General features: G+C 45.3%; 1 protein-coding gene across 5 annotated transcripts in view; it reads right to left on the reverse strand.

Moving 5' to 3' along the window:
- TBC1D1 (TBC1 domain family member 1) overlaps positions 1 to 23,083 on the reverse strand; it is a 226,828-nt gene that overhangs the window by 106,812 nt on the left and 96,933 nt on the right. For all 5 annotated transcript variants that reach the window (XM_059163716.1, XM_059163710.1, XM_059163737.1 and 2 more), the window contains 5 exons: positions 12,016 to 12,531; positions 10,137 to 10,226; positions 6,747 to 6,851; positions 6,104 to 6,236; positions 461 to 552 (listed from right to left, as the gene is read on the reverse strand). In XM_059163716.1, coding sequence (XP_059019699.1) covers positions 461 to 552; positions 6,104 to 6,236; positions 6,747 to 6,851; positions 10,137 to 10,226; positions 12,016 to 12,531 — 936 coding nt within the window. The remainder of the gene's footprint in view (positions 1 to 460; positions 553 to 6,103; positions 6,237 to 6,746; positions 6,852 to 10,136; positions 10,227 to 12,015; positions 12,532 to 23,083) is intronic.

Genomic DNA, 23,083 nt, shown 5'->3' on the forward strand with positions numbered 1-23,083 from the left:
TTGTAAGTAGGTAACATTATCTGCATTCCTTTCCAACACTGAGGACGAAGGGAGAAACAGTGAGTGACCAAGCTTACGTAGGAAATCCTATCTCTGCCCACTCCCACACTTTGGGACTGGAACCCCAAGCAGGAATGGGCTGGCAGAGGTGTCCTGGGGAGCAAAGGAATGCTCGGGGACCAAAGTCCACGTCATCTTTCTCCTGGGTGGCAGGCTCTTTCCACTCAGCAATTTCCTTTTTCTCATCCCAAAATATTCTTTAAGGCAGGACTTCTCCGGGTTAGTCACATTCACCATGAAAACCAAGACCCGGTGGGAGTCTGCATCTGACCTGGCTCCTGCCTGGGGCTGGTGAGCCTGAACCAGGAGGAACCCGGTCTGCTTCCTCCCAGCTGGGATCATCTCACAGATAAGCTGCTCAGCTCTGCTTTAAGTTTAGCAATTAGAAACTCGTGCCTACCTGAACCTCCTCAAAAATAGTTGCTTGCTCCTGATTACTTAATGTCGTCAGGTGCTTCTGGAGCTCTAGTTTGGTTTTGGAAGAATTCATTCCTGTTAAGAAAAAAAAAAAAAAGAGAGAGAGAGACATGAAAACACACTATGGAGAAGTCACAAGGTAGAGTAGAACTTCCGACTCGGGCTTTTCACGTCCTTACGTACTCCAGGCTTCCAAAGTTTTCCGGACATTCTACTCAGTCATAACGTTCGTGATGGCAATGATGACAGCTAACATTTTTTAGCTGAGTCCTCACGTGCCAGGCACAGTCTTAGATACCAGGCCTGCCTCAGTTAACACTGAGACGATCAAGTTAGCCCCATTTTACACTTGAGGAAACCGAGACCCAGAGAGCTGATGTGATCGCCAAAAGACCACCACGCTGGACCCCATCTCAGGCCTCTGCGGTTCCGAATTTTCTTTTCTCCACCATTCTGTGTTAGAACACCTCGTACAATCAGAACACTGTCTGCATCAGTACTTATATACAAACTAGACCACTCAAGGGAAAACATCTGCTGCCCTATCATGTTCTCCTCCACAGTCGGCTCCCTGCAGACTGATTCATGAAGCTACCCACCTTCGTTTTAGCACCACTTGCTTCTTACTAGTCTAAGCCCATCTAATTACCATTAAGGGAGGATTTTGAGGAAAAGTTACATAGTCACGATATAGTGCCAACAAGAAACTGATGCTTCAGAAAGTTGTTTCTTCACACAAACAGGGCTTAGATACTGTTTTGCCTTTTCCTGGTGCCAGAGAGAAATGTTATGCCTGCCGAGAAGATTCAGAATGGAAGCGTTTGCTGAGCAGACTACCGTGGGAGCACTGTCGCCGGGCACTTTCATTCCGAGGGCGGCTCTCAGCTCACGCACCTGCTGCACATCCTCCTGCCCCGGGGCAGGTGCCAGGCTGCACTCTACCCCGAGAACACTGGGAATGCATCTGCATGGCTGAGTGTGGCCAGGAGGGGCTGCCTCTCAAGTCTGGACCTGGGACATGGAAATCAAGCCTATTTTTACAGAGGTGGCATCACTGAGGTCCAGAGAAGCCAGGTGACTCTCCAAAGTCAGGAGGCTGATGAGCCGCCGCCTCCCCACAGCCCCGGACCCCTGGTGGACGCAGAGCCCCCACCCTGCTCACAGCTCTGCTGGGCCCATCTCAGCTTCCAGGACATCCACCCTCCCGGCAGCCCCCACCTCCCTTTATTTTTTGCCAAGAAAATCCTATAAAAATAAAAGCCAACACTTCTGGAGTGGCTGGTCTGCCACCACACTGAGCACTATGTGCATCCCCTCAACCCTCAAAACAATCTGAGTGGGCACCATTCTTAGCAATTCTAAGCAATTCCAATGTATATATGAAGAAACTGAGGCACAGGCAAAGTCCAGTATTTTGTCCTAGGTCATCGGCTAAGTGAGGGACAGAGTTAGACTCTGAACGAGGTCCATTTCCCTCCACCGACAGCTCTTGAACTCTCCGCTGCCTCCCTTTCCCAGAGAGTCCGGTCGCCCGACCCACAGGTGGCTTCCGTACTACCGTGACTGCAGAGGCGGTGACAGTGCCAAAAAGACAGCTGGCTTCTGCCAGAACGCAATTCAGGTACTCTTCCAGCAAGCTAGCAGGTCAGACAAGCCGGGGAAACAGAGGGGTGGTTTTTTATTGCACTACTTAAATATTGACTCAAAAGAGTATTTAAGGGGCGCCTGGGTGGTTCAGTGGGTTGAAGCCTCTGCCTTCGGCTCGGGTCATGATCTCAGGGTCCTGGGATCGAGCCCCACGTCGGGCTTTCTGCTCGGCGGGGAGCCTGCTTCCTCCTCTCTCTCTGCCTGCCTCTCTGCCTACTTGTGATCTCTGTCTGTCAAGTAAGTGAGCAAAATCTTTAAAAAAAATTTTTTTTAATTAAAAAATTTAAAGAAAAAGTGTTTAAATTGATGAGCGAAAGGAGCCATCAGCATTAACCAAAAGCCTCTCCGCAGGTCCCTGACACAATGTCATAAGCATCCTATCAGGACATACGTGTGTTGTTTGACGAGACGCTCACATGTGCAGAGCACCCCAGAGCTCGGAGCAAAGTTCGACCAATTGTACAACAACTAACGGCGTAAAAGACCGATTGCACAACAGACTGATTGTACACGTCTAACAATCAGGCCACGGCACAGAAAATTCTCTGTATGGGGGGGCGCAGGTGAAGAGACTCTTTGACGAGTTTTATCCTTGCCCTCAGGATGCCTCACCTCAGAAAGTCCCTCCTGCCCCACCTCAGACAGCAGGGCAGGTTTCTGACCCCTGCCGCCCAGACCCCAGGCCTGGCTCTCCACTCCTTTACAGTGAACCTTCCAGTGGCTTCTCAACACCATCAGGCATTGCTGTCTGGTTTCTGCAGCAGGAAGGTGGCACCCCCACCCCCCATGTGAGGCCTAAAGGCTTTACAGGGGGAAAGGGATGCAACAGAGAAGACAGAGAACAGCAGAGAAAAAGGTGAGCGGAGTCAAGGGCATTCCAAAACTCTAATCCCTCCAGCCCGGTGGTCAGTGAGGCCACCTTCACACTGTTGGTGCAGAAAAGGCGCTTATTAAAGGGGCTCTGATGAGCAGTTGCTTGGCCAGAAGCAAACTTACTTAGAAGGCAAAAGGAAAACTCAGCTCAACTTTTTTTTCTTCTTAGTGAACATAAAATTCATTCTACGAATTCCCAAAATGCTCTGCCCAACTTTAAAATAAGCAAAATATTAGACAAGCACTGCTAGGAGTTGCTCAGAGTTCAAATTCAGGCCCGAGCAGAGCTGCTCATCTTACATGTTGGGAGTGTGTGTCCCACTGCCGCGGTTGGGACATATTGTATGTATTTTTTTTATAAATCCTGGGGCATAACCCAACTAAATCATTTGATGAAGGAAACAGTATTTAAGTCTTTCTTTTTGTGGCCATGTCATTAGTCCTCTCCCCAGTGTATGGAGTTCCTGGACAGAGCCTGACTTCCTATTAGCACTACGCTATGGGCACATACAATGAGCTTTTATAAACCACTTCATTCTACTTATTAGGAACGCATGACAGCAGACAGCAAGGGCCTCAAAGTGTTCATGAAACCAGCATCTTCCCAACAAAGGACCCATCTCCCCTCCTTAGGATGCCTATAACACTGTGCCCGCTCTACCTAAGAAATGCTTCCCATCAGGCATGCCAAACCCCAAACTTCTAATTGTGCTATCAAGAATGTTTCTACATTAGCAGAGCTTTCTGCTTTGCTTGGATTTTATCAGGTAAAAAGACGAATTAAATAATAACTTCAAAATACAGCAGCAAAATCCCTCTCCTGACTGAACTTTTCAGCTCTCACTTTCGGAAAGCTAAGCCAGACCACAGAAAGATTTATCAAGTAGAAATCTGGAATCCTTCCAGTCCCTGCAGATCACGGTCTGCCTTATCGTCAAGGCCAACGTCGTTGTTGGCTTCTTAACAAGCTCTTAAGGGACATTTCTGTCATCCTTTCCCTTATCTTGACAACCACTAAGGGAAGGTTTAGTGATCTTTTGAGATGAGATCTCTAGGTAAAACTCAACTTTTCTCCTTTCCAGCTTATTTTGTATAATGTCAGCAAACAGTAACAACTAGGGAAGCACAGTTGAAAATATTAATCATTTTGATTCATTTTAAAGAGCACTATAATGCCAGCGAATGAACCTTTGAAACTTAAGGTGGTGATTGTCAGTTTAGCTTATTTAAAAAGGGAAATCAGATACGACTGCACACCCGTTAGGATGGTTATCATTAAAAAGAAGAAGCAGAGAGAAAGTAACGTGTGTTGGCAAGGATGGGTGAAACAGGAACCCTCGAGCACTGCTAACGGGAATGTAAAATGGTGTAGCCACCGTGGAAAATACGACCCTCAAAAGATTTAACACATGATTACCATCTGACCCAACAATTCCCTTCTGGGTATATTCCCAAAAGAACTGAAAACGGGAACATGAGGAGAGATTATACGCCAACTTAACAGCAACGTCATTCCCAACAGCCAACTGAGAAAACAATTCAAATGTCTGTGGACACAGAACTAGACAATGTGGTTCAGGCACACGAAGGGATACTCATCTGCCTTAAAAGGGAATGCGATTCCTGCTAAGACGTGAAAGGAGATTTATGCTAAATCAGCCAGTCACGAAAGGACAAAAGCTGGATGACTCCACTTGGATGAGGTGCCTGGAAGCCGTCACACTCACACACACAGAAGCAGAGTGGTGGCTGCCAGGGACTGGGGCAGGGGGACTGACTGGGCAGTTACGGTTTAATGACTTTCAGTTCAGAAAGATTAAAAAGCCCCAGCAATGGACGGCAGTGGTGGCCTCAAAACAACGTGAGTGTACTTTATGCCACTGGACTGCCCACTTTTAAAAGGTGAAAATGGTTGATTTTATATGATGTGTACTTTTGCCACAATTATGAGAAAAAGGAAATGAAATCCAAATAATACAGTGTTTTTCTCAACCCAAGTAGAACTCATTGGAAGTGTTCTAGGGACATGCGACATGAGCAAATCTGGAGGGGTTTTGTGGATGTGTGTGTGTGTTTTACAATAACATGGGTTGTTTAAATCCTGTGACTCCCCTCAGAATCACAAAGTTTTAGAAATCCTCCTATAAATGGAAAAAAACGAAAACCAAAGAGAGAGAGAGGAAAGCACCCCTTCAGTGCCAGGCTCCCTCAGAGGATCGTCATGGCGGGTTTACCCTCATTCTCTTCCCCTCGCCTCTGCCTCCCCTGCAGGCCCAGAAATGGAGTGTCTCTCTTCCCACCTGAGGAAGTTTCCACGCCCCCGCCCCCCCCCCCCAGAAAGGGGTCTCCTCCTTCCCATTCTGACCCACTGGGCCCCTGTGGCCCTGGATCTGCTTGACCCTCCCCAGCTGTGCAAAGTGGGTCCGCTGGCTCTTCCCCCAGCACGGTCTTCCCCAGGGGGCCGCTCTGTGCGCAGGCGACAGGGAGGGCTTTCCCACATGCGCAGACTCCTGGGCTCCCACACTAGTTTTCCCCTCGACCTCACAAGTGTTCGGTGCACTTATCCCTAAAACATAAATCAGCAATCCTCTTTCCTCCCACACGTGAAAGCACCTGGCGCAGGGCCTGGCACGCCTTAAGTGCTCAAAAAACAGCAGCTGCCAATGAGTACATTTACGTTTCTCCCTACAGCACATTTCTAGAAACTACAGTCGACTCCCAGTCCCGTTTATTCCTTCCCTGTGACTCAGGTGCAATCTGTCTTCTGCCCCTTCACTCCGTCAACACTGTCCTGGCAGAAATGACCAGTGACCTTGGAACTGAAACACGTGGCGGAGATCCTGCAGCTCTCACCTTACTAGACCTCTTCAAAGCAGCCAACAGGGCCGACCTGACCATTCACGGCCTGGATATATGCTAGGCCGCTGCATCTGTAGCTTGTTTCTCTGCTCCACGACCCTTAGAGCAGCAATGGGGAAAGGGCAGGGACGCCTCCCTTCAAACGCTGAGCACAAAACACAATAGCTTGGCCATGTACAGAAGACATCCCCCCCATCCCCCGCCATGCTGAAATCCCCCAGCTGTCCTGGTAACTAAGGCTACTCACCCTCTATCCGCTCGCAGAGCTTGTGCAGGCCCTGCAGGGGGCAGCCCTCGCACAGCTGGGCAGGCACCTGAGCCGTCCGCTGCACCGCGGCCACGGTGAACGCCTGCTTCAGGGTCAGCATGATTTCATCAACCTGATCAGAGAGAAGACACAGGGAGCCAGCACGTGTAAGACGAGCAGGGCTGAGATTTCAGGACTCTGCAAACACTTTCAGCATTTTAAGATTTGGGGGGCACTATTCGTCACTGACTGACAGATAATAATCGTGATAACCGCTAGGATTAGAGTCTGAGAAACACTACCCAGCAGCTCAAAGCTCGTAAAGAAGGTAGAAACTAAAAACACAAATTCAATACTCATGGTAAGAGCCAGCTCCTCTGGGTCAAACCTCCAAAATGACATACTTTAATGCCAGGCCAGAGGGTGAATGTAAGCACGTTCCTCAAAAACGAAAACCGAAGACACATAGCCCAACAAGGCTTGCATGTGTACTAGCTAGTCACTAAACAGTCATGGCAGATAATTAAAGCTAAATAACAACACGTCAATGTAGCTCTACAGTTTGCAAAGGAAAGAAAAATCAGTGAGGCTGACATTGCCCAGAAACATGTTTTCCAGGTAAGAGCTGCTTAGTGTCACTTACCAGAGCTTCGTTTGTGCACTGAAACACGTAGCAGACGAAATGAAAGCCTCCACCCCCTGAGGACTCTCGGCAGATAAACCCAAAGTGGTCCACATGTCGGATACCCTGTTGCAGGCGGGGAAGACAGGAAGGTGCGGTGAGCGGTATCCGAAAGCCACAAGTGCCAGAAGGCAACAAGACCTAGGCAGCGCAGCCTTCTAGAGCACTCTAAAATGATTTCCCAGATTTTTCTGAAGTACAGGTACACTGAATGTTACCAGAGTTCCAGGTGTGCGACTTGGTGACTCGGCAAGTCTGTGGTCACCCCGAGTGCACCCCATCTCCCACCACACCACACCCTCACAATCCCGAAGGCTGTCCTCCCAGTGCTGGGACCTTCCATCCCTGCAACTGAACGCGCTCCAGACTGGACCTCGAAGCCGGCACACCTCCACCACTCTCCCTTCTGGCAACTGTCAGTTTGTTCTTTGTCTGGGTTTGTTTCTGCTTTTTGCTTTTTTTTTTTTTTTTTTTTTTTTTGCTTTCCAGATTCCACATGTAAGTGAAATCATGTGGTATGTCTCTTTCTTGAACTTATTTCACTTAGCATAATGCCCTCTAGGTCCATCTATGTGGTCACAAGTGGCAAGATCTCCATCCTTTCTATAGCTCAGAAATACCCCGCGGGGCATACATACACACCACTTCCTCCTCACCCGTTCATTTGTGGACACTTGGGCTGATTCTGTATCTGAGCTATTGTCAATAACGCAGCAATAAAAACAGGGATGCACAACTTTTTGATTTAGTGCTTTGATACCTCTGGGTAAATAGCCAGTAGCGGAATTACTGGATCATATGGTGGTTCTATTTTTAAGGTTTTGAGGAACCTCCATGCTGCTCTCCACGGTGGCTGCTTGCATTCCCACCAGCAGTGTACCAAGGGTTCCTTTTCCCCACATCCTTGCCAGGGGTAGCGCACTGTGATTGTGATTTGTATTGCCCTGATGATGAGTGATGTTGAGCATCTTTCCATATGTCTCTTGGCCATCTGTATGACTTCTTTGGAAAAATGTCTATTCTTGTCCTCTGCCCATTTTTTAATTAGATTATTTGGGCTTTGGGGTTGAATTGTATAAGTTCTTTACATATTTTGAACATCAACCCCTCATGAGATATATCATCTGCAAATATCTTTTCTTATTCAGTAAGCTACTTTTTTATTTTGTTGTTGGTTCCCCTCTCTGTGCAGAAGCTTTTTATTTTGTTTTAATCCCAGTAGTTTATTTTAGCTTTTGTTTCTCTTGCCTGAGGAGATATCTGGAAAATTCTGCAACAGCCAATGTTGAAGAGGTTACTGTCTGTGTTTTCTTCAAGGAGTTTTATGGCTTCATGTTTCACACATTTAGGTCTTTTCATCCATTTTTGAGTTTATATCTGTGTATGGTGTAAGCAAGCGGTCCAGTGTCATTCTTTTTCATTCAGCGGACCAGTTTTCCCAGTGCCACTGTTGAAGACACAGTCTTTTCCCCATTATATACTCTTGCCTCCTTTGCATAGACTAATTGACCACACAATCATGCGTTTATTTCTGGGTTTTCTATTCTGTTTCACTGATCTGTGTGTCTGCTTTTGTGCCAGTACCATACTGTTTTGATCACTACAATTTTGTAGTATACATTGAAATCTGGGGTTATGATACCTCCAGTTGTTCTCTGGATTGCTTTGGCTTTTTTGGGTCTTTTGTGGCTCCACACAATTTTCTCAGATATTTTAAGTATCTAAAGACATCTCTCAAATATGAAGATTAACATCGTTCTACTAAAATATTATTGTGATTACCTCCATAATATAAGAACTGAAAACCAGAGTTTGTAATGTTTATTTTAGTACTAAAAGGAAGGGCAGAAAAGTCGACACAGAAAAATGAGAACATTTCCTAGGTATTAAGAATAAAAAATTACTTTGAAAATCAAAAGTAGACAAAAGATTATTGAAGAAACACAACTATACACACACATGCACACACACACGCAAACACTCACAGACACAAAGGTTAAAAAAAAGGAGACTTAAAACATATTTTTACTCCTACAAGAACAAAGAGGTAAGCACTGAAGTATAGTGGTATGAAGAACGAGTCAAGAATTAGATGCACAAAGAGCAGAGAAGCTTCTAAATGTAAGATATGAAGGCAAAGGCTGTACACCATAGTTTCCTAAGAGCTCTTCAGATCTAATATGTAAATTTTTTGGAGGTTATCAGCTAAGAGGCACCTTGATGCAGATAAGACAGAGCCCATAAATATTAACACATGAGCGTCTCCAGGAAGTACCAGCGTGCAGAGATACGAGTGCCAATAACTTGAAATTCAGGCCATCATGTATACTTGTAGGCTGAACCCTTCAGGAAATAATAAAACTGTTACATGAAAAAGCAAAGTTTAAACATTAACATTTCAATAGACATAGTAGCAAATCGAGATTAAATTCTGTGGGTCATCTCCCTTCCAGGTTGAACATTTTCCCAATAAACGGGCAACCACTGACATATCCTGGCATCTCATTCCAAGTTCTTACAAAGCAAGGTAAGCACCTGATGGATGTTCTCTGGGAAGCCGGACTTGGAAAAATTTCTTTTGTAAATGGTTCTCTATTCGACTATAAAAGGAACATTCTTTATTTTCACATTTTGGGAAAAGGATTCAAAAGGCATATTTTTAAAATCAGGAATGTTATAAATCAGGAATGAGACTGTCATTACTGTCATTACATCTTCTTAATTATGAGAAAGCAAGCAAGTAAGAAGACAGAGTTTAAAATATAGACAAACAATAACTTTAAGCGATCTCCTATTTGCTAGGAAAACCCTGAGTACAATTGACACAGTTCACTGTAATTGATTCCCCCAAAAATCTATGAAACACACTTTGAGAGATTATCAGGAAAGAACTCAAGTAGACATTGTATTCTGAGGAAAACATCCTTATAGAGAGTCACTATCTTAAGGAAGAATAATGACTCGTACCCAAAAAGAACTTAAGAATTTTTATAAAGTAGAAATGAGATCTATTTAAAAATATTTGTGTGTACGTATGAAGATATATATAAGATGTGTATGCAAACCCACACATATACACCTTGAATTTGTGACTGTATAATATTACCACTAATAACTGAAAAAAGAAAGGTCCATACAGTTTTCTCCAGTACATTATTGCTGCTAACAGCGAACTTTTTAATTTCAAAATTATGTGTATATTTTGTCTTAAAATTCAAAGGAGAAATGCCGAGATTGAAAATCAAGTATACCCGGTAGGCATACATCTTATGACCTTTTAGCACTTCTGCTGAATGACAGAATTCATTAAAAATTCAAATGCAAATGAGCCAATAACCCATCTCCATTTACCTGAGAGCAAAAGGATATCTCCTTAAAATTTTTCTCCAGTGCTATTTTTTTGGTGTCAGGACTGATGAGGTAAACTTCAGATTGGCCAATCTTAAAAGACAAAAAAGAAACTAGTTTTTCATGAAAGTCAAATTCAGTTTTATTAAACATTCTCATTCTGTAACCTATGAAAATAAAGAAGAAAAGGGGAAAGCTCCTATAGGATTCTGACTATTTAACTGTGGAGAATCACCTCCAGAGCTTTCGGCTGACCCCACAGCTTTCATGTAGCACAGGACACCCGCTAGTACGTTCACCTACATAAGACAGTAGTCTTCTTTGAGATCAGAGAACCAAATATCCAAAAGTTAACAACAAAACCACAGATGCCACATCTCTGCTTTATAAGGAAGTGAGCTTTCTATAAAAGTAAAGCTTCCAGAAAACCAAAGCTCTCCTTTTGAAGCTTCCAAAACACTATTAACTGTTTTACTGAAAAATCTTTTAAAATTATTGTTAAAACAACCTACCATTTGTGGAGTACATAACTGTGTGTTAGGAATTTAAATACTACTTACTTGACTTCTTCAAGTTAGCGCATTAGCATTACAGCCTTGGGTCAGCATAATAAACTCCATTCAGCCCATCCCTCCCTAGGGCCTCTCACCCACTGCTCCCAGGATACTCCAGCTAGAAGAATATCTAGTTGGTCACAATGAACCTCTGCTCCTTCCTCCACGAAGCCTTCCTGGAAACCCCAGACCACAACTGTAATGAGACAATTACTTGAACACTCAGTTGTCAACACCCCTTGCTGGAATGATGGCTGTCCTGTTCACTGCTGTTATTCCTAGCATGTTGCAAGGGACCCTGAACACAACAGTCACACACTGAGCAGCTTTCACAATGACACCAAGAGTTGTTTTTTTTAAATATACGTCACAGACTAAAGCATAAGCCTGAGGGCTGACACAGCACCCTTTTCAGGACACGATGAAAAGAGGAAGAAAAAAGCACTATTTACACACAGACACATCATCTTCATCTTAAACCTGCTTAATCCAACGTGGCTTTCCCCAAAGCGGCAGTTTCCTTACGCGTGGGCCCTCTCGCTACTCTGAGTTAGGCACAAGAACATCACACCCATGGTAATTTTGTTCTCTCTAGAATACCGGTCACAGCATTCTAGAAGGGGGCTGAAGAACAATCAGTTCCCTAGATCCTCAGAGGCCAGCTCACTGCTGGGAAGGCCCCGAGCCCCATCAGCTCAAACCCAGGGAACCCCCAAGGAGGGTAAGCCCAGCCAGAGGAGCCCAGAGCAACCCAGAACCCAGGAACCCAAAGTGCCAAGGACAGCTTCCGTATCCATTCCTTCTCTGGCACTTGGCGCTCAGTGTACCAAACCGCTCCCAGGAAAAAAGAGAGTAAACAGTTGGCTAAACTATTCTTTCAGTTCGGGTATAAATTTTAAATACCATCTTATCCCCAAATCCAATTATCCTGATTAACCAAGGATAAATGTTTTATAAATTAATAGAAACCGTAAAGAGGAAGTATTTTCCAAAAACCTAAAGATTTTGTTGCGATACACTCCTTGAAATTAATACACATTTTCGAGTGCCCTGTTGCTTCCACTGAAAAGCGCTCTCTCCACTGAGCAGGGAGGGTGGGGTGGGTAGAGACAAAAACGAGCACCGAAGATGGGTTCTCTCTAGGTTTCCCACGATGAGGGTAAAGGCCTAGGACTAAAGTAAGGATTTCCCCCGAGAAAAGGATTATTCACTATAAAACACACTTTCACACATACAAATCCGAAAGCAGTCCGCTAGGAATCGGCGCTCAGGAGAGCAGACGGAACGCGGACCCGCCCCGGGGGGAGCCCGGGCGCCGAGGGCTTTACCGTGAAGAGCATAGTTCGATTTTCCTCCATGTCGGTCGGCTGCACAACATTGTGCCCGCTAATGAGGTGGTTCTCGATGTCGTTCTCCTCGAAGGAGCTGAAGAAACTCCTGCTGCGAAGGCTGCCATCCTGGAACTCCTTGCGGAAGGCCAGCGAGCGCAGCCCGGGCTGGGAGAAGGACTTGCGCATCGGCCCGCGGCCCGGCTCCCCGTCGCCCGCGGGCGGCCCCGGCCGGACCCTCTCCGGGAGGGAAGGGCCTGCGGCGGGACGCGGGCTCTCCGAGCGCGGGGAGCCCACGTCGAACTCGGCTCTGCGGCGGCCGCTGACGTGCTTGAACTTCTCGATGCACTCGTCGATAAGCGCCGGCGGCGCCTTCTTGTGGGCCACGGTCACGCGGCCGCAGAAGAGCACCTCGAACTTCTTGGCAAACGTGTCGTCGAACTCGGACGGGCAGCGCAGCTCCTCCTGGCGGGCGATCTTCCCGGCCTGGCGGATGGAGCTGATGATCTCGGGCACCTGCCGGGAAAGGGAGCGCGTTACCGGAGGCCGCAGGGCACGGCACCCCCACATGGGCCCGCACGGCACCCCCACACGGGCCGCACGGCACCCCGACACGGGACCCCGCGGCACGGAGGGCGAGCAGCCTCCGCCCTGCTCCTCCACCCCGCCCCCCGCGTGCTCCCGCCAGAAGCAGGAGTCCGCGGGGAAGCCGGGACCACGGACGCCTTCCCACGCGAGGGGAACGCACCGCTTTCACGGCCGGAGAGGAGCAACCGTATTCATCACGCACCCTGACGTGCCAGGGACGATGCCAGAGGAGTCACATGCCCACAGCACTCCTCAGGGCTCAGGGCGAGCCCACGGACACGCAGCCCCGCGGCCAGCCTCGGAGGCAAGCCCGGGTTAGTCCCACCGCAAAGCCACAGCCCTGCCCGCAGCCGCTATCCCCTCCCTAAGAGGACTGTCTCCAGTGTGGCTCACGGAAACCTTAGGCACGTTTTCTAGATTTCATGGCAGGGTATCTTGGAGAGTCTTCGACGGCAAATGGGCCGGATGAGGACGACAAGTGGAGACTGAAATCTATAAAACACTTCTCCGAATCACATCCTTGTTTTTTCTTCAAGGACCACTGGCACTTTATCACTCAGTTCTCTATCTCCTAATAGTTGACTGGTACTATGGAGCTTTGAGGGAGCAACCAAGATGCATCATTACCATGGCAACACACTGGGGCTTCTTCCCACACAGACTCCAAAGCCTTTGGGGTCCATGCAGAGCCATGATCAAGAGGGTGAACAAAAGGGTCCCATGTGCTATCATCGTCCCTCCTGCCACACCCTCTCATCACCAGCTTCTGACAGGAGCCTTCAAGGCAGCAGCAGACAAGAAGATGAATCTGTGAACGAGGTTACCATCTGTGTGATCCCCTAGAAGAGGTACAGCCATGACACTGAAACAAGATGGCCACGAATTCCATCTTCATAAGGAAGGACCTGATTGTCGTTATGACCTAATACCCAAAGCAATTCTTTTCCCTTTTTTTCTATGTAAGAAAATTCAATTTAAGGCCCAGAAGCTTGAAGTCTTTAACAACATTATAGAGGAAAGAACAACAACAAAACACCGGTTAACAATTCAGGTCAAAGATCCACATATAGGGGTGCCTGGGTGGCTCAGTGGGTTAACTCCTCTGCCTTTGGCTCATGTCATGATCTCAGGGTGGGATCGAGCCCCGCTTCCCACTTTCTGCTCAGCAGGGAGCCTGCTTCCCCCTCTCTCTCTCTGCCTGCCTCTCTGCCTATCTGTGATCTCTCTCTCTCTCTGTCAAATAAATAAATAAAGTCTTTTTAAAAAAATCTACATATACAGTAAAGGGACATGGTTGTAGATTTAAAATGTATGCTTCTATTTTTTAAGACCCAATGACTCAAAATATTTCTCTCTTTGTGATTTTATATCAAGCATGTCTTATAGACAGTATCTCTGCCATAAAGACTATAATATATCCTTCCAAGGTATTTTATCAAAGAGATAAAATACATTTAGGTAAAGTCTGTATTTTAAAAACAGATTACTGAAGCTTATGAGCTTCAAATTAGGCCCAAATTTCAACATCTGTCCAGCATTATTTGCACTATTTGCTTTTGCTATAGCATACTCTCCTACTACCAAACTACACATCCCATGGCAGCCTGAAAATGGCTAATATACCAGAAGACAGGATGGAGAGAAGAGGGACAGAGGAAGCCTAGGTTCCATTCACACCTTTGCCAACAAGGCACTATAAGACTTTGGCAAGAACTGCCTCAGTTTCTTAAAAACAAAAAAATATTTTTAAAAAAATCCCATTTTTCAGGTAAAAGTTATTTTTGTGAAGTAATGTGAAGTAAAGAATTTTCAAAGAAAAATAACCAATTCATGCAAGTAAAGAGCCTCACCATTTTACTTAGCAAGTCTATGTAATTATTTTATCAGGAGTCATATGAATCTTCCCTATTATTAAACTTACTCTCTGAACAGGAAAGTCTTACACAGGCTCCTGAGGTTTGTTAAAAGTATCATTTCTATATGCTGAAATCTTCCACTGCATCTGAGGTAATGGTGTCTTTTGTTATATAACCAAAGCAGAGAGAAAATGTGTGAAGTCCTGTGAAATTAGGGTGACTCAGTAGCAAATGACACAGAAGTAAGACACACAGTAGAGAATCTGATTATTTCCCCACTTCCCAAGGTCACAAAAGGCTAAAGGGCACACTACAACCTTGGTCAGGGCTGAGGCTGTGGAAGTTTTTCCAATGGCCCGTCTTTCCTACACACTAATCACAACCTTTAGGAGACCAGCGTTTGTCAAAACCCTGACAGTGGTCCCTGCCCCTCTCCTTGCTCTGGGGAATCGTAACATGGGTGCAAAGGAGACAACAGGGGTTAAAAAGAAATCACTAGGATCCTGACAAAAACGTAACCATCTCAGAATATTTGACAGCAAATCACCAAACATAATTTCAGCAATAAACTGTCAACAATGAAAAATCTAATGTTTTAAAATTACCATAAGGAAAACAGTAAACTTTTTCAGTAAAAAATGGACTCCACCTGTGTGTGAGTTTGTAACCGTATTGAGAACTACATTCCCTTTCCCAGAAGAGCCCTGGGGCATGGTTTCTCGAGAAATGAAGGCATGATACCCACTTGTGATGAAACCTGACTTCTCCATTCTTTTAGCTCTGTCCTGGACTCACCTACAGGGTTACCTGTCACAAGAGGGGACGGAGTCATTTACTTCCTTCTATTGCCAAACATTTCTCTAAGTAGCACTAGATGCCAGGAGGTAGGGATCCAGGAGCAGGAGATGGAAACAAGGCAGCCCTACACGGATGGGTAGTGGGGCCCCAAGGGAGGCTTAGAACATTTACAGAACTGAGATGGGGCCTGGGGGAGCCTGGACAAAGACGAAAGTCAAGGGAAGGCTAAATAAAAGCTTCCAGAAGAGAGAATGCACAAGATTCGGTGGCTATCTGGATGGGGGCGTCGAGGGCATGGAGGCCAGCCCATGACTCGCAGAGTCATGGAACACAGAAGCAGGTTTGTGGAGATGACACGAGGAGTTTGGCTTTTGTACCTGTTGAGTAAGACCAGGAGGACTTGAAAGTAAGGCATCCAGCGGGCGGCTGGGCCTGGAGTCCAAGACAGGAGATGCAGACCTCAATGTCAGCAGCTCCCGTACAAGAGGTGGAAGCCACTTGGGAACAGAAAAGGCAAAGGAAAGGCAGAGGCCAGGATGGGAGCAGGGGCCACGCCAATGTTTCAGACATAAAGAAGCTGGGGAATCTGGAAGGTGGAGGACGGGACGAGGAGGAGTGGGAGGAGGAAGGGGAGCGGTCAAGAATGAGGTCAGAATGCCAGCCAAGGGAGACAGGCCACTGAGAACCAGCAGCTGCTGGAGTTGGCAGCTCATAGAGATATGTAAAAATAAAGAAAGGGGTGATGCCAACACTAACCCTGAAAATGATCAAACTTAACCGAAAAGTGTCTCAAGGTAAAACTGCAGTTTCTGAGAACAGAAACTTCCAAGTTAGAATATTTACTGCAAATACACTGACCCTATTAGGGCAAATACACTGAGGCCAAGGAGTTTATTTCCACTGATACGATCTGGGTACTTTCAACAAAAATCTTTTTTTTAGTGTAGTCACAGCAATAATATCTACGTCATTTCTGATCATAGATAAGCAGACAGAGTAAATCAAAGCTAACTACAGCAAAAACAAGAACCTGAAAAGCATTACACTGGCATAAATTCAGTAAGGGTTTGAGATTTTATCTCCTTTTACATTGGGAATCACAACAAAAAAATGTTAATTAAAATGAATCACCAATTTTTTTAAAAGGCCCTGTTTTGACATAAAATGTATTAAACTGCTCTTTTCTCAACCTGAGTTTATACTAAAGCTCTTTTTTAAAGCAAATCTGCACTGTTTCACAGAAAGTTGCACAAAACAACTTTCTTTCAAATTCACACACTGAAAAAGCACGGTATATATGCATGTTGTTTCTGCAGGAGACTTAAGTAACTTTTGTTTTAATAAGTCATCAGAAAAATGATACTTCGTGTAAGAGAACTAGAAACATTCATTTCTGTAAATAAAGTCCTTATTTAAACATTTGGGTCAACTTTTTGGGGGGTAAGGATTTAGGGATTCTAAAGGATTAGGAATACACTACAAGTATAATTTTACTCACAAGGACTGACAGAGGAAAAAGCTTCTAAAACGGTATTTAGAATGAAAAATAATTTTTACTTTACATTTATACTTTTGTTTTGCTGCTAACTGGTAACAAAGAAATTTTAAATGAATCTGAAGATGCCCGGGTTTGTATTTAAAATTCTAGCATTTTTTTTTCCTGTTATTTAACAGGAAAACATGCTCAAACTGAAAAAAAAATGGCAGACCACACTGTAATTCTGCCCCTTGGATGAAATGTTCCTCATGGCAAAAAGTTAAAACAAGAACTTCTAAGAGAAAATTATTCTGCATAATTATTTTCCAGAAGGAAGAGTTTCATTTTTGTTGGTGTTCATTTTGTGTTTCATTTTTGTTGGTGAGAAATGGTTTTTGCACCTGTTGGTCAGAAACAAAGTAAACATAAGGAAAGAAAAACGAAATTAAATCAAGTATTGCCTCTACATTACATGTCTTAAATTTTATACAAAACTCTTAAGGCAACATCTTCTTACAAGTGCTCATGACTGAAATTATTTAACGAGACTAAAACACCATCCAGACACAACACACATGTTGTCCAAGAGCGCTGCCGAGTGAAACTGGATTCAACAGAGGCGAACACACTTCACCTGATGAGGAAGACAGGATTCTTCTTACCTGAGAGGCTCATAATCTAGAAAATGAGACACTCTACATATGTAAATATGTGATTTCCAGGATAACGAGGCCGATGCTAGAACACGGGAGCAAAGTGACCAACTGTATGCTAGAGAAGGCTGGTCCTGACTACAGGCCTCTCTTCTCTGCCTGCAGGTCCTAGGGTGAGCTAATGCCTCGACTTTACACTTTCAATTAGCCCAATGGTCAGACTCATGGCCTAGGTCTTCCTAAAAAGAGAGGAGCCATGCTCATTAGCTGACTAAGGCAGCATCTGGCACCTAAGAAATGCTAATGACCGCGGGCCCCTAACCCAGGCCACCCCCTCATTCATCAGGATCCTTCTATCCTTTGGGTCTTGCTCAAGTAGTGTTCGGCTTCCCTAGTTCTGAAATGGCCAATGGGACAGACTCTTAGCTTTCAAACCCCCTGGAACGAGTCTCTGCAAACACAAAACCCAGTGTCCTACTCCAAAATAACCATTTGAAAGGTTCACTACAACCTTTTGACTCGACCAACACATTCCTACGAAGGTCTGAAACAAAGAGACAAAAATCCAACCTGAGTGACTGAACAGCTGCGGGCGCTAACAGAGCCGTTGGGAGAAGGTGAGCAAGGAAGAGTGAGAGAAGGCAGCTGCTGGAAGACCGTGAAATTGTTCTGTAACTTTCCTAAAACAAAGGTAAAAAGTCAAAACATTTTGATCAGTTAGCACAGATACTGACAGAGATCATGGAATAAATCACTGAATGCTCGACCTGAAAACCTAGGTCCTCCACGTCCAGTCCTCTCCAGGGAATGCACTGGTTCTCACCTCAAGTGGGGCTGCAGAAAAACTGCCCCCCCACACCCCCAGCTTGGAAGTAGCAGCCTGTTTGGGGGTGGGGCCCTGGCTTCCACAGTGTTCAGAAGCACTAGGCAGTTCTGATGGGCAGCATCTCTGATATTCCTATCACCTGTCCTTTCTCGTGTCCCAAGGTAAGGAAAGCTCTATCCTTGCCCTGTCCTCCACACCACTGTACCCAAACCCTATTTGATTATTAAGGTCCTAGATAAGCTGTGTGCTTTAGCAGCCCTGAAATACCCCAAATGCCCAAATCCACCCTATGCTGGTCTCAGAGATGAAGAAACTAACCAAGACAAAAAAGACAAAATCACCACACAGGTATCTGACAAGCTGTTCATACCATATAAGGTAAATTTGGTTTCCAAATAAATTCATCACATCTCTGAAGTCTCAGCTCATTATACGCACAGGTGCAAATGCCCTACAAGAAATGCTACTGTATAATTCTAATCAAAGTCTACCTCAAAATAATCTCTCAAAGATTAAGAAACACTCACAAATACAATGAACTAGCAGCTGATCCTGGCAATCCCCCGTTTGTGTTATGGTATGGTATGTAATGTTTGCGAAGGGACACTGGGTGCCTTTCCTACAAGGCAAAGGGAACTATAAACGTGTAAATGTACTAGGAAGAAACATTAAACAAAGCACTGGTTCCTTCTCCAGGACACACACCACAATCGGTTATAATAAATGATGCCCTTTTGAAATTTTGCCCCTGAGAGATTATTAATAAAGGAGTATTTGGTCATATAGTGTATACTGGTTACTAAAACAGCAAAATCAGCTCGTCTACTGGGCACCAATACAGTTGTGCTTCTACCTAAAATCACCCAGAGTCGAATACATTGAACTGATTAAAACTGGTTTTCAAGCTCATAAGTGCCCTTGTGTTGTCTTTTCATGTCCAATCAATACCCTTCGATAAAACACTTACAGGAGGTCTGGACCATCTATCGGCAACAGACACAAGTCTTTCCACCAGTTCTCAATTGTGCCTCAAAATCAAAGTCCTTGGGAATCCCAGAGCAGCTGAGTGGTTAAACCCCTCGGGCGGGAGCCCGTGCCCAATCAAAAACATGGAGAAGGAGAATAAGCAACCTATGCCAAGTGCAACGACACGGGTAAGTAAGCGTCATGCCGAGCGGAAACAACGCGTAGAACAGAATCACGCAGTAGAATCCCACTTTTGGCAAATTTCAAAAACTGGCAAGACTAAACTATGATGGGGGCACCTGGGTGGCTCAGTGGGTTGAGCCTCTGCTTTCGGCTCAGGTCATGATCTCAGGGTCCTGGGATCGAGCCCCGCATCGGGCTCTCTGCTCAGCGGGGAGCCTGCTTCCCTTCCTCTCTCTCTGCCTGCCTCTCTGTCTACTTGTGACCTCGCTCTGTCAAATAAATAAATAAATAAAATCCTTAAAAAAAAAAAAAAAAGACTAAACTATGACGACAGAAGACAGGAGGGCTATGGGAGTGGGCCTGTGGGGCTTCCGGACTGTCCTGTTTCTTCATCTGGGCACTGGCTATACAAGGTTATTCAAACTTTGAAGTCACTGGATACATGATTTACATATAATTCTGTTTGTAGAACATCAATGAAAATTTTATGAAAAAATAATATTTTCACAAGCATGATAGAATCTGATTGAGAAAAGGGTAAAACACTAGCCCAAAGTTACCAGCTAATTAGCTGAAGAGCCAGGACAGCAGCAGACCTGATGCCAAGACACAGCCTCTTTCCATCACACCAAGACTTCATTCTCAATTCAGAAGGACTTCCCAGGCCCTGTGAGGGTCCATGTGTTTTTTTTGGCTTTGGTTCAGGAGTTTCTTGTTGTGGTCTTACCTGGAATCCAGTGCCCTCTCCCCTAATAATTAGTACCAACTAACCCTACTCTCATTCTGATGGTTCAATGGCACAGATAGGCCTCGCCCCAGATGGCAACCCCAAACCAAATAAACCAGCATATTCTATTACCCCATCCCACTGAAGAATTAGTAAAGGGGTGGTCACATAACCCAATCCACACCAGAACCTATGCGTTTTAAGGAATTGGTAGAAAAAAGAAACTTGCTGTGGTTTTATACCAGTGGTTCTCCAACCTGGGGCAACTCTGCCCACCACCATTCCCCCAGGAGACATCTGGCAATATCTGGAGATATTCTGGTTTGTCACATCTAGAGGGTAAGAGTTGCAACTAGCACCTCATTGGTAGAGGCCAAAGATGCTGCTGCACATCCTACAATGCATGGGAGAGCTTTCCTCAATTATCTTACAAAATGTAGTATTGCCCAGGTTGAGAAATCCTGCTTTTGGACTGAGAATTCCGAGGACAAAAGCCTGGAATTTCTGGTGCTATCACAAATAAAGCCATGCTAAATAGTTCCAGAGGAGGTGAAACCAAGACAGGAGGTTAAAAAATGGAAGAAAGGGGGTGAAAATGATGGTTCTGAGGTTTGAGGACCTGGATCCAGCCATGCCTGAAGTTAACTGGGATTCTTGTGCCAATAAATTTTTGATTGTGCCATTTTACACTGGGTGTGTGTCACTTGCAACTAAGAGTCCTGTTCATACTCTCACTATATAAAACACTTTATGCCAAATTCTATGCCAAACTCTTCTTGAATACAAGGATGAGCCACACATAGATCCCGTTCTTCAGGTAACCTACAATCTAGACAGAGGGGATCAAGAAGTAGACAAATGACCCAACAAAGGAGTGTAAGTCCTAAGAAGGGTAAAAAGATAGAGAAACACAAAATCTCAGTATGGAGTGCATTTCAAATAAACTATCAAGAGCAAATAGGAATGGGGAGCCTGGGTGCCTCAGTGGGTTAAGCCTCTGCCTTCAGCTCAGCTCATGATCTCAGCCTCCTGGAATCAAACTCCCACATCTCGCTCTTTGCTCAGTGGGGAGCCTGCTTCCCCCTCTCTCTCTGCCTGTCTCTCTGCCTACTTGTGATCTCTGTCAAATAAATAAATAAAATCTTTTTAAAATTTAAAAAAAAAATTTTTTTAAAGAACAAATAGAAAGATTTAAATATTTACCAAACTCTGCCTGGGTGGCTCAGTGGGTTAAGCCTCTGCCTTTGGCTCAGGTCATGATCTCAGGGTCCTGGGATCAAGGCCCACATCAGGCTCTCTGCTCAGCGGGGAGCCTGTTTCCTCCTCTCTCTCTCTCTGCCTGCCTCTCTGCCTACTTGTGATCTCTCTCTCTCTCTCTGTCAAATAAATAAATAAAATCTTTGGAAAAAAATTAAAACCAGCCACCAAAGACCCTTAGGGAGTCCAAATGACTCTGTTTTTTCCCTATTAAAAAGGGGAATATATAAAATTTTAGATCATCTCAAAAAAATGTTCAGAAAGAGTTAAAGTAAATTTCAAGTTTGAGTGACTTAAGCATTATTTCCATGCCAGGGCTATAATCACATAGAATATACAAAAGAACTAAGAAACAGGACCCCCAAAACGTGGGTAATCTACAAAGTATCCACACACTGCCTTACACACAGGTCTAAAGGAACCGCTCAAAGATGCTCCTGCTCCTCTCAAAAGTTAACTTTTTTCCCGTTGCACCAGGGTCCACTCGTACAGCTGGAGTGGGGCCAGTCCTCCGTGACTGGGGCCGAGGGGGTAGCATATGGTCCTGCCCTTGCCACAGGGCTCCACAGTCCTCCTTTGCTGACCTGTGAGCAGAATCCACCCCAAGGGAAAAGACAGCAAAGGAATTTCCTAGTTTCCACCACATCTTCAAGGGTAGGACTTAGGTACAAGGCTTACTGCCCCCTAAGAAACCAAACAGATCAAGGAGAGCATCCCTTGGCCAAGGGCAGGGTTCAGAGCCACAGCAAGGAGCCAGCCCCCAGGTGGCTGCACTCGCACTCAAAACCTCAGCAGCTTAGCGTTGGGCTGGGAACAGCATCGCACGTGCAGCACATAAACATGCCTGTCCCTAAACCACAAGGCCCAGTCTTCCTAACCAAATCAGAAGCTTCTCTACACAATGTGCAACCCCTGAGGCTCCCAGTCAGCTAGCCCCAGACAGCACCTTCCGATCGGACTTCGTGTACTTAAAACACATTGAATGGAACCAGTTTATCAGAACTGAAGCCAAATACTGGAAAATGTAGGCTTTGCTCTCCAATTTTTCCCCTCCCCACCCCCTTGTTTTAACAGGAAAATAAAGCTATGCTTTTCCCCTCTGCGATGCCCTCCTCTTCCATTTGTGTACTCTGCACCCCTGCCCCCAATCCCCAGGGGTCCTGGCTCCCAGTCAGCACCAGCCACAGTGCCTCTGGGGCAACCAGGCGGACATCTCCGGGTTGAGCAGAGACGTCAAGATGTTGCAGGCGGGTTCCTATGGAGAAGAGACAGAGAGGAGGGACCCCTTGCCTCCGCCTCACACCTTGCTGGGAAAGGGCCAAGCTCAAGGACCATGCAAAACCACTTAAGACAGTGTTCTTAATAAACACAGCAGCAGGATGCCTTCTTCAGTCCTCTTTATTTCTAGGACGTTTAATACCCATTCATGTAACAGAAAAATACAGAAACCTATAAAGTTGTTCATATTATCCTAAGCCCAAAAAAAGCCACAGTTAACAGTTCGGTTTTCCTGGCATGTGGTTCTTTGCCTATGCTAAATGCTAATTTCCTCTACCAAAAAAAAAAAAAAAGCGTGTGTCGGTGATCAGCACTCTACAGCTACCTTTTATCATCACAAGCACACTGCAGTGGCCTATTGCCCCCTAGAGAGCCATCTTTGTCCTGATAACCACAGCATCAGTTCCAGTCACTGAAACACGGTACACCCAGGAATGCAAATAATAATAATAATAATAA

The sequence above is a fragment of the Mustela lutreola genome, chromosome 1, assembly GCF_030435805.1.
Source record: "Mustela lutreola isolate mMusLut2 chromosome 1, mMusLut2.pri, whole genome shotgun sequence".
NCBI classification, from domain to species: domain Eukaryota; kingdom Metazoa; phylum Chordata; class Mammalia; order Carnivora; family Mustelidae; genus Mustela; species Mustela lutreola.